The following is an 11,758-nucleotide window of genomic DNA, read 5'->3' as shown; positions in this document are numbered from 1 at the left end:
GCTGCTTCGCCTGCTGTGTTCATCCAGCTCTACACCTTGTTATCCAAGACAGAGAGAGTTCAGCTTTGAGTTTCAGGATAGTAAGGCGAGGCTGGATGGCCTCAACATTAATGCTAGGAGTATATAGGTAAGACAGATGAATTTAAGGGTATTGATTGATACGTGGAATTGTGATGTTATTTCCATCACAGAGATGTGGTTGAGGAACGAACAGGACTAGAAACTCAACTTTCCAGTGTGTAGGATCTTCAGGCAGGACAGGGAAAGATGTAATAGAGGAGGTGGTGGTTACATTATTAATTATGGAGTCAGTTACTGCACTAAGGAGGAACGATACCTTGGAAGGGTGTTCAAATGAGGCTTTAAGAGTAGAGCTTGGGAATAAAAAGGAGGCAGTTAGCATGCTGGGAGTGTATTACAGACCCACAAACAGTCACTGGGCAATTGCAGAGCAGATATGTTGACAATTCACTGAAGTGTGTACGAACACTTATAGGGTAATTATTTTGGGATTTCAACTTCAGCATTCATTGGAAAAGTTATAGTGTGAAGGGTTAAAGGGGGCATTTCTTGAAATGTCTTCAGGAGAGCTTTTTATATCAACAGGTAGAAGGTTCAATAAGGGACGTGCAGTGCTGAACCTAATTCTGAGGAGTGAAGCTAGACAAGTGTTTGAGGTGGCAGAAAGAAAGCATTTTAGTGATAGTCACCACAACGCTTATGGGCCTGTTCTGTGCTGTATGATTCTATGAAATAACTTCTCAATGTCAACTCTGTCGAGCTCCTTCAGAATTTTGTAAATTTCAATGAGACTACCTTTCATTTTCCAAACTTAAGAGAATTTAGATTCAGTTTATTCAGCTTCTTATCATAGGGCAACCTTCTCACCCCAGAGACCAATCTCGTGAATCCTTGCTGTCCTGCCTCCAATGCCTTAAATATGGAGATTACAATTACACATAATATTCCAGATGCAGAAAACACCATGACCTGTTAGAGTTGTATTTTTATTTCTGTATTTCAGTCCTCTTGGAATAAATATCAGCATGCCATTTGCCTTCCTAATTGCTGTACTGGAATGCAGACAGTCGCTTCCTTGTAGGAGTACACCCAAGTGTCTGAACAACAATATTTACATGTTTCATGCCTTTTGGAAAATATTCTACACTTCTAATCGGTCAAAGTGAATAACCTCACACTTCCTCCAATATACTCCATCTGCCACCTGTTGCCCACTCATTTAACTTGTTCATATCTGTTTTCAGCCTCTTTGTGTCCTCTCAACAATTTGTATTCCCAACAAATTTTGTATCTACATTTGCTGATATTACATTTCTGTCAGTCTCTTTATCTAAGCCATTATTGTGGAAATATCTGAGGACCTTGCACTTATCCTTGTGACTCTGTATTAGTTATAGCCTGACAGTGAAGATGCCTCTGCTTCCTATTCATAAACTAATCTTTTATCCATGCTAATATATCATCCCAGCTTCATGTGGTGTGCTAAATTTTTCAATGGCACCTTATCAAATCACTTTTGGAAATCCAAATATACTAAATATTCTGGTTTCCTTTATCTACCCTACCAGTTAAATCTCAAAAAATTGACCAATTGTCAAACATTATATCCCATTTTACTTGTCGTATTTGCTGCAAAACCAGTTGTGATGACCTCTGTTTGAAGCTACAATCCCTATTCACCTTCCATGTGATGGCCATTCTTGTGTTTCATTATTTCTGTAAACCCGGAGTGGGATTTCAAAGCTCGGTTCAGCCTGGGCTATTGAACATTGAGTTGATAGTTTGTGTCTTTTCCACAGGAGCGTCAGCGATACAGTCAGCCCCACAAAGCCTTCACCTTCCGCATGCATGGCTTTGACTCTGTTGTGGGCCCCGTGAAGGGAGTATTTGACAAGGATCCTTCTCTCAACAAGGCACGCGAACATTCTCTGCTGCGATCTGATAGACCAGCCTATGTCACCATTCTATCACTAGGTGAGATTCTGACACTAGATTTCAAAATGTGGGATTAGGGAAGTCATTTGGACTGTGTTTTGTATACATGTACCTACCACATTAATTTTGGTAATCTTCCTGAATCAAATAGAAAGAAAGTTCAGAAATGGATTAAAAGACGAAAAGCCTATACAAAGTTGACAGATTCTTGAGCAGAATGCCCCCACCCTTTTTCCCCCCACTCCTCATTTGGCCCCACCCCTAGCTGCCACGTGGATGAATATTGACCACAGTCTTCTGAAAATTTGCCACTCCACACTTTTGTGTTTATGTGCAGCATGTGTGTGAGAGCCAGCATTGACGACGAGGCCAGGAAATTGTTTGGTTGAGGCCCCTCATTATTGAATATCTTTTCCTGGATTTTCTCAACTCTGAAGGCTCTAATTCGTGCCAGGGAACAGGCTGAGCGACAAGGGAGCCCCTTGGAAGGGTGGATGGGGTTGTGGAAGGACATGTTCCTGCAGTGGAAACCTTTGCCAGCATAGAGTCATACAGCATAGAAACAGGCCCTTTGGCCCACCATATCTATGGCAACAAGCAAACACCTTCTCAGGCAGCACGTTTTATATTTCTACAATTTTCTGAGTGAAAACATTTTTCCTTCAATCCCCTTGAAACCTCTTACTCCTCACTTTAAAGTTCTGCTCTGTGGTCTCAGACATGTTGGCCATGGGGAAAAGATTCTTACGATCCATTCTGTCTATGCCTCTCATAATCTTGGAAACGTCAGTCAGATCCCCCTCCTATGCTCCTAGCCTCCCCTCCATTCTAGGCAACATCCTGGTGAATTTCCACTGCATCCTCCCCAGTGCAATCACACCTCTCCGATAGTGTGCAACCAGAACTGCACAGTGTTCCAATTCTGGCCTAACCAATGCTCTGTAAAGTTGCAACATGACTTCCCTGCTCCTATATTCTACACCCTGGCTAATGAAGGCAAACATCCTGTATTTCTCCTTCACCACTATGTCACCCTGTGCTGAGTCCTTCAGGGAACTATGGATTTGTAGGCCAAGGTTCTTTTGTTCCTCAGTACTCCCTAAGGATTGACCATCCATTGCGTAAATCCCTTCCTTTATTAGACCTCCCAAAATGCACCACTTCAGACTAATGAGAATTAAATTCCATCGGCCGATAGTGGGAACTGCCGATGCTGGAGAATCTGAGATAACAAGGTATAGACCTGGATGAACGCAGCAGGTCAAGCAGCATCAGAGGAGCAGGAAAGCTGACGTTTCGGGTCTGGACCCTTCTTCAGAAAAACTCTGATGCTGCTTGAGAGATAGCAGGAACTGCAGATGCTGGACAATCTGAGATAACAAGGTGTAGAGCTGGATGAACATTGCAGGCCAAGCAGCATCAGAGGAGCAGGAAGGCTGACATTTCGGGCCTAGACCTTTCTTCAGAAGTCCCTTTTTCTGAAGAAGGGTCTAGGCCCGAAACGTCAGCCTTGCTGCTTGGCCTGCTGTGTTCATCCAGCTCTACACCCTGATGCTGCTTGACCTGCTGTGTTCATGCAGCTCTACACCTTGTTATCTCAAATTCCATCGGCCGTTGCTTTCCCAATTTACCAGCTGATTAATATTAGACTAGCCTGACACCGTCCTCCTCACTATCAACAACACTACCAATTTTCATATCGTCTGCAGACTTACAGATTATACCTTCTATGTTCACATCCAAATCATTAGCAAACATAAACGTCAAAGGTCCCAGCACCGATCCCTGCAGTAGACTGCTGGTCACAAGTTTCCAATCACAAAAACACTCCCTTAGGGGAGGCGAAGGCCGAGTGATAATATTGCAGGACCGTTAATCCAGAGACCCAGATAACATTCTGGGGACCCGGGTTCAAATCCCGCCACAGCAGATGGTGGAATTTGAATTCAATAAATATCTGGAATTAAGGATGTAATGATGACTGTGAATCCATTGTGGATTGTCGGAAAAACCCATTTGGTTCACTCATGTCCTTTAGGGAACGAAATTGCCATCCTTACCTGGTCTGGCCTACATGTGACTCCAGACCCGCAGCAACGTGGTTGACTCTTATCTGCCCTCTGGGCAATTAGGGATAGGCAATAAATGCTGCCTAGCCAGTGACACCCTCACCCCGTTAATGAATTTAAAAAATCTTTTGAGGAAGTAACCACGGAGATTGAGGGTAGAGTGGAAGACATTGTTTACTTGGACTTTAGTAAAGCCCTTTACAAGATTCCACATGGTCGAGTAATTAGTAAAGTTAGATCACATGGCGTTCAGGGTGAGTTTACCAATTGGATACAAAATTGTCTTAACGACAGGAGACAGAGAGTGATGGTGGAGGGCTGTCTTTTTAGACTGGAATCCTATGACCAACGCAGTTTCACAGGGATCGGTGCTATCTCCACTTTTGTTTGTTATTTGTATAAATGACTTCGATGAGAATATAGAAAGCACGGTTAGTAAATTCACGGATGACACCAAGATTGGTTGTATAGTGGACAGTGAAGAAGGTTATTTAAGATTACAAAGAGATCTTGATTAATTGGGTCAATGGGCTGAAGAGTGGCAAACGGAGTTTAATCTGGATAAATGTGAGGTATTGCATTTTGGTAAAACAAACAAAGACAATACTTATACAATTAAGAGTAGGGCCTTGGGCCATGTTGTACAACAGAGAGACCTAGGGGTTCAGTTTACATCACATACAGATAAGGTGGTTAAGAAGGCGTTCAGCATGCTTACCTTCATTGCTCAGACCTTTGAGTATCGGAGTTGGAACATCATGTTGAGGTTGTACAGGATGTTGGTGTGGCCTCTTCTGGAATACTGTGTCCAGTTCTGGTCTCCCTGCTATAGGAAGGATATTATTAAGCTGGAGAAGGTTCAGGTTAGATTTGTCAAGATGTTGCTGGGAATGGAGGGTTTGAGTTATAAAGAGAGACTGGATAGGCTGGAACTGTTTTCACTGGCGCATAGGAAGTTGAGGGATGACCTTGCAGAGGTTTGTAAAATGATGAGGGGTATGATAAGGTGAATGGCAGGTGTCTTTTCCCGAGGGTGGGAAATTTCAAGTCTAGATTAAGACTAAGGTTAGAGGAAAAAGATTTCAAAAAAACACGAGAGGCAATTTTTTTTTTACAGAGAGTGGTTCATGTGTGAAGTGAACTTCCAGAGGAAGTGGTGGATGTGAATGTAGTTAGAACGTTTAAAAAGACATTTAAATATGTACTTGAAAAAGAAAAGTTTGGAGGGTTATGGGCCAAGTACAGGCAGGTGGGACAAGTTTAGTGTGGGATTATGATCGGCATGGACTGGTTGGACCGATGGGTCTGTTTCCTTGCTGTATGACTCTACAACCCTCCACCATCATCCTTAGCTTCCTATTTGTAAGCCAATTTTTGAACCAGTCTACCATCTTGCCTTGGATCCCATTGATTTTCATCTTTCGGCCCAGCCCTCCACGTGGGATCTTGTCAAAGGCCTTACAGAAGTCCCAGGAGACCACATCAACTGCACTCCCCTCATCAATATATTTAGTCACTTCTTCAAAAAAAACTCAGTTAAATTAGCAGACAGGATCAACCTCCAAGAAATTCATGCTGACCATCCCTGATCAATCCTTGCCTTTCCAAGTATTAATTGATCCTGTCCCTCAGAACTTTTTCCAACAATTTCCCTATCAGTGATGTCACACTAATTGGTCTGTAATTACTTGGCCTATCCTTCCTGTCGTTCTTGAATGAAGAAACTACATTAGCTGTCCTCCAGTTATCTAACACTTCACATCTGGCCAGTGAAGTATTAAATATCTCTGCCAGTGCCCCAGCAATCTCCTCCCTTGCCGTCCTGTAGCAGCCTGGGATACATCCAATCAAGCCTTGGGGATTTACGCAACTTTGGGCTCGCTAAAACTTCTACTACCTCTTCCTCACTAATCTTAACATGTTCTCGAACCTCACCATCCCAACTGAAATCCCCAACTACAATGTCTTTCTCTTTTATGAATACAGATGAGAAATATTGATTTAAGAAGATTTACAAGGACGTTTCCAGGGTTGGAGGGTTTGAGCTATACGTAGGTGCTGAATAGGTTGGGGCTATTTCAATTTTTTCACAGATGGTGGTGCATGCATGGAATGAGCTGCCAGAGAACATGGTGGAGGTTGGTACAATTATAACATTTAAAATGCGTCTGGATTGGTACATGAATAGGAAGGGTTTAGAGGAATATGGACCAAATGTTCGCAAATGGGAACAGATTAATTTAGGATATCTGGTCGGTATGGACGAGTTGGACCGAAGGGTCTGTTTCCATGCTGTATAGCTCTATGACTCCATGACCTCACCCATATCCTCTGGCTCCATGCACAGGTTACCCCTTTGATTTCTCATCAGCCCCACTCTTACCCTGGCAATCCTGTTGCTCTTAATAATGCATTTAGGATGTTAAGGGTTCTTGTGGCACAGTGGTAGTTTCTCTGTCCTGGGTTCAAATTACACCTGCTCCAGAGGTTTGCAGCAACATTGCTGATCAGGTTGATTAGGCAATATCTATACTGGCCTTCATCAGCAGGCCTCCTGTGATGCAGTGCACGTTATCCTATCTCTGAGCCAGGAGGCCTGCGTTCAAATCCAACCTGCTCTACAGGTAATAATGTTTCTGAACAGGTTGATTTGAAAATGTCCACATTCAGGGTATTTGGAGGGACTTATACAGAGAAAGTTGCAGATCTGACCATGTGTGAAGTGGGACGTAGCTCTGTCATCACCTCTGACAGTAGGTACATTAGAATTTTTTTTACCAGTTATGATATGGAGTCTGTACCTCTCATACGTCCTGAGATTCTGAATCACCCGCTTACCTTTAATAGGTTTAAGTTTCTAGTGTTGTGTCCACTGCAGACCCAGTATCTCTGCTTTTGCTTAAAAATGGCATGGGTTGTGTGGAAAGGAGCTGGCACAAGTTTTGTATCATTATTTAGGAGATGGTGTTTCTGTCCTCCAAAATCTGCAGTATTCATCTCATTCCCTCTTCCATTTCTGAGAAGCTCTTTAAATGACTTGACAGTTTAAATATTTTGAGTGACACAATCATTCCTCTCTCACAGTACGAGATGCAGCTGCTCGTCTTCCAAATGGAGAAGGGACACGTGCAGAGATCTGCGAGCTGCTGAAAGACTCCCAGTTTCTTGCTCCTGAGGTCACCAGTGCTCAGGTAAAGGGACTGTCACAAGTGTGAAAAAGAAATTTGTTCTTAGCTTCACTGAATGTTTGAAATGCTAAAGTATTGAGAAGGCTGTGATTGTATACATGTGGAAGGGAATTGTAATTATGTAGTTGGTGAAGAGCACTCCAGGAGGGGCTCTGCATTATATAGATCTGTAAGACGTGCATAATGTATGTAGTGGATGGTGTGTAATAAACAGTCTGTGAAATACCATGGGGAACTGTAACTGTTCTGATTACGTTGCCTCACTGAAAGAAACTGACCCTCCGTGGAATCCAACACTGATTTTGCAGTCCGCTCACCTTTGACACCCACATATCCTCCGCATATGCCTTTGACTTTTTGCAGATTAACACTGTTGTGAGTGGGGCTCTGGACAGACTACACTATGAGAAAGATCCATGTGTGAAGTACGATATTGGGCGCAAGTTGTGGATCTATTTGCACCGGAATCGGACTGAGGAGGAGTTTGGTGAGTCTGTTTTTAATCAGATTCTTTGTCGTGGTGCTGCTTCATAATGTGTCTTTTCTCTCCCTCTGACTGTTACTGCATGGTAGTGTGTGTGCGCTCTCTCTCTCTCGCTGTTGCTTGCTCTGTCTCTCTCTCTCGCTCGCTCGCTGTCTGTCTCTCTCACTCTTGCTTGCTGTCTCTCTCACTCGCTCTCTCTCCTGTTGACTTGCTCTCTCCCTCGCTCTGTCTCTTTTTTGCGCTCTCGTGCTCTCTTGCTCGCGCTGTCTTGCTCGCGCTGTCTTGCTCGCGCTGTCTTGCTCGCGCTGTCTTGCTCGCGCTCACTTGCTCGCGCTCACTTGCTCGAGCTCTCTAGCTCTGTCTCTTGCTTGCGTGCTCTGTCTTACTCGCTCTGTCTCACTCGCTCTGTCTCTTGCTCCCTGTCTCTCACTTGTTTGCTGTTTCTGTCTCTTGCTTTCTCCCTTGCTCGCTCTTTCACTTGCGCTGTCTTGCTCTTTCGCTCGCTGTCTATCTCACTCACTCTCTATCTTGCTCGCTGTCTCTCTTACTCTCACTGCCTTTCTTGTTCTGTCTCTTGCTCTCTCGCTTGCACACTCTCTAGCTTGCTCACTGTATCTCTCACTTGCTCTCTCTTGCTCGCTCTCTCGCTCTTGCTCGGTCGTTCTCTTTCTCACTGTTTCTCTTGCTCTCTCATTCTCGATCTCTCTCTTACTTGCTCACTGTCTTGCTGTCTCGGTCTTGCTCTTTCTCTCGTTCTCTCGCTATCTCTCTTTCTCTCTCGTGCGCTGTTTCCCTCAATCTGTCTCTTGCTCGCTCTCTCTTGCTCTCTCACTCTCTCTCTCGCTTGTCCTCTGTCGCTCACTGTCTCGCTCTGTCACTTGCTCTCTCTCGCGCTGTCTCTCTCTCATGCTCTCTCTTTCTCTCGCTCTCTTTCACTGTCTCTCTTGCTTGCTGTATCTCTCTAGCTCTCTCACACTCTCTCTTGCCCTCTCGCCCTCACTCTTTCGCTCGCCCTCACTTCCTCGCTCGGCCTCTGTTGCTCTCTTGCTTGTTCTCTGTCGCTGTCTCGCGCCCTCTCTTGGTTGCGCACACACTCTCTCTCACTTACTGTCTCCCTCGTGCTATCTCTCACTCACTCTCTTTCTTGCCCGTTGTTGCTCTCACTTGCTCTCTTGGTTGCTCGCTCTCTCGCTTGTGTTCTCCCACAGGACTGACGAAGGGTTTCAGCCTAAAACATTGACTTTCCTGCTCCTCAGATGCTGACTGACCTGCTGTGCTTTTCCAGGCTCATGCCAATAGACTCTGGCTTCCAGCATCTTATTTCACCTTATTGTCTCTAAGCTGCTGAAATTGTGTGTTAGCTTTTTGTAATTTATGAGTGTGGACTCTCAAATCCTTCAGTCCTGCAGCTTTCTGCAGTTTTTCTTCATTTAAACAATATTTAGCTCCTCTATTCTTGCTGCCAAAGTGCATAACGTCACTCTTTCCTGTATTGTGTTCCATCAGCCAAGTTTCTGCCAACTCGTTTAACCTGCCTGTATCCTTCTGCAGACTCCTTATATCATGCCTTCCTGACAATATCCCTTTTAACCTGACTATCTTAGTTGGCAAATCCTCTACCCAAGTTAATGAACTACCTCAGTTTAGTTTTCTCGACACTGGCGAAGGAGAATTTGATACAGCCATCAAATGGGCAATCCATGAGTCTTGCAAGCTGGTTTTCTGTCTGTTCATGAGGGCCTAGGTTTAAGGTGAGAAGGGAAAGATTTAAAAGGGACCTAAAAGGCAACGTTTTCACACAAAGGGTGGTGCGTGTATGGAATGAGCTGCCAGAGGAAGTGGTGGAGATTGGCACAATTACAACATTTAAAAGGATTCTTGATAGGTATATGAATATGAAGGGTTTAGAGGGATATTGGCCAAATGCTGGCAAAGCGGGGACTAGATTTATTTGGGATACCTGGTCGGCATAGACAAGTTGGATCAAAGGGTCTGTTTCTGTGCTGTATATCCCTATGACTCAACGTTTACTATCTGATTGCATGCAGAGGTACAAACCTTTCATGGCAGCAGGGATAGCATGAGTCAGGAGGACCCGAGGATAAAATAACAACAACAGGGGTTAAGGTGCAGACTTGCTCAATCTCTTCCTTCTTCTCAAAACTGAGGTGGAGCTGACGGATTGAATGGTATCGTGTATGTGTTCATGAAGGATCATTGGGACTGTGAAGCTTACAGAGCTATTTTTCTCCAATGGAGACCTGACCTGCTCATTATGGTCAATGTGCTTATGTGATCCACAAAAGCAAGATCCAGTGCTTGCTGATCTCTGCATTTCTCATGAAGCTGCATTGGAAGAAGATCAAAATCTGTGTTAATTGTGGTCTATAGATGCAAATTATTACACAAACAGGAAATGCTTGGAATGTTCAGCAGATGTGGTAGCGTCTGTGAAGAGAGAAACTGAGTTAATATTTCAGGTGAATGACCCTTGCTCACAAGCGAGAATACAGAAAGATTTTTAAGTTTTTCAGCAGGGCTTGAAATATGGGGGAGAGGAGAAAAGAACAAACAGGAAGGTTTATGGCAGGTTGGAAGGCAAGAGAGAATAAAAGATGAGAAGTGCTGATGGTGAAAGTCAGAAGGATCTGTTAATGGAGCAAGTAAAGAAGCAAAGCAGATGAGAAAATGGGCCTTTCACTGAACCACTGTAAAACTAAGGTCTTCTTCCAATCAGCTCCCGTAGCACAACCCCGTCCCCGATAAGATCAACAGCAATGTCCTGGAAAATGTAGGCTGTTTTCTCAATCTAGGGAGCCTCTTCTCAATGGGCATCAAACTCTTATCACCTCAACTGTGCCAGCTGAACCTTCAGCTGACTGAGATTGAGAGTATTTGAGGCCTAGGATCTCATATTTGAGACTAATGTGATGATCTACTGGCCTCAGTGACCACTTGTATGTGCTTCAGAGTCTTGGGCAGCCTGCAGGAGGCATCTCAAAGCACTGGAGAGGTACCACCAGCAGAAACTTCACAAAATCCTTCAAATCCCGTTGTAAGAAGGCAGTCCAATTTACAGCATCCTCTCCAAAGCACACATACCTAGCATCAAGATGTTAATTGCTCTAAATTTGCTTCAGTATAGATCATACACCTGACACCACGTTGTGAAAGCAACTGCTCGACTCTGGATTCGGTTGCAGTGGAGGAACCCTAAAAGCCCACAGAAACACAAGGTGTAATTTGCCTCCTCTTCCCAAAGTCCTGGACTTTCCTTCCGGGTGAAATGGTGATTTACATGTACTTCCTTCTATCTAGTCTCTTGCATTTGGTGATCACAGTGTGATCTCCTTTGCATTGGAGAAACCAAATGTAGGTTGAGTGACCATTTTTTGAGACTGACTGAGGATTGGAGCAGGATTTCATGGAGGTTGATATTTTTAGGATGCTGATAGGAAAAGGGGGTAAAAACAGTTCAGAAGAAGACTAATTTTAGCCTGGAAATGTTAAATCTGTTTCTTTCTGTATAGATGCTGCCAGACATGCTAAGCTTCTCCGACAAATTTTGTTTTTTTTTATTAAGGACAGTTGTCTGGTACAGTTGATTTTAGTGTTCGGCTTCATGTCATACTGCTTTCACACATGATAATGTGACTGGAAGTTTACTGTTCCCTATTGACTAGCCTATGGTTGAAAGTGACAAACTTGTATCCAGTCAGGCAAGGTAGGGCTCCCTAGGTAAGAGCTCAGAAGAGCTGTTAAGAAAGAGAAGGCAATGGGAATCGGATGGCTAGTCCCTTTCAGAGATACTTTTGTCAGCTTTTTGAATTGAAAATACAGTAAAAATGGAACCATTCAAAGTTCACAGACTCTTCTGTTTAACTCTTTTGTAAACCGGTCTGTATTTGGATTGTATCAGAGATAGTAGGAACTGCAGATGCTGGAGAATCTGAGATAACAAGGTGTAGAGCTGGATGAACACAGCAGGCCAAGCAGCATCATAGGAGCAGGAAGGCTGACGTTTCGGGCCTAGACCCTTCATCAGAAATGGGGGAGGGGAA

General features: G+C 43.9%; 2 protein-coding genes across 2 annotated transcripts in view; both read left to right on the top strand.

Annotated features, from left to right (window-relative positions):
* LOC109927169 (PR domain containing 10) overlaps positions 1–2,033 on the top strand; it is a 149,787-nt gene extending 147,754 nt beyond the window's left edge. The window contains exon 18 of the mRNA XM_048615381.1: positions 1,821–2,033. Coding sequence (XP_048471338.1) covers positions 1,821–2,033 — 213 coding nt within the window. The remainder of the gene's footprint in view (positions 1–1,820) is intronic.
* Positions 2,034–6,681: 4,648 nt separating this feature from the next.
* The window catches only part of nfrkb (nuclear factor related to kappaB binding protein), a 96,221-nt gene continuing 91,144 nt past the window's right edge, over positions 6,682–11,758 (top strand). Inside the window, exons 1-4 of the mRNA XM_048615380.1 lie at positions 6,682–6,778; positions 7,110–7,216; positions 7,577–7,700; positions 10,646–10,752. Of these exons, the coding sequence (XP_048471337.1) occupies positions 6,682–6,778; positions 7,110–7,216; positions 7,577–7,700; positions 10,646–10,752 (435 nt within the window). The remainder of the gene's footprint in view (positions 6,779–7,109; positions 7,217–7,576; positions 7,701–10,645; positions 10,753–11,758) is intronic.

This window comes from Rhincodon typus, chromosome 32 (assembly GCF_021869965.1).
Source record: "Rhincodon typus isolate 14 chromosome 32, sRhiTyp1.1, whole genome shotgun sequence".
Classification (NCBI taxonomy): domain Eukaryota; kingdom Metazoa; phylum Chordata; class Chondrichthyes; order Orectolobiformes; family Rhincodontidae; genus Rhincodon; species Rhincodon typus.
The sequence above is the reverse complement of the archived record's forward strand: the minus strand, read 5'-3'. Positions and strand labels throughout refer to the sequence as shown.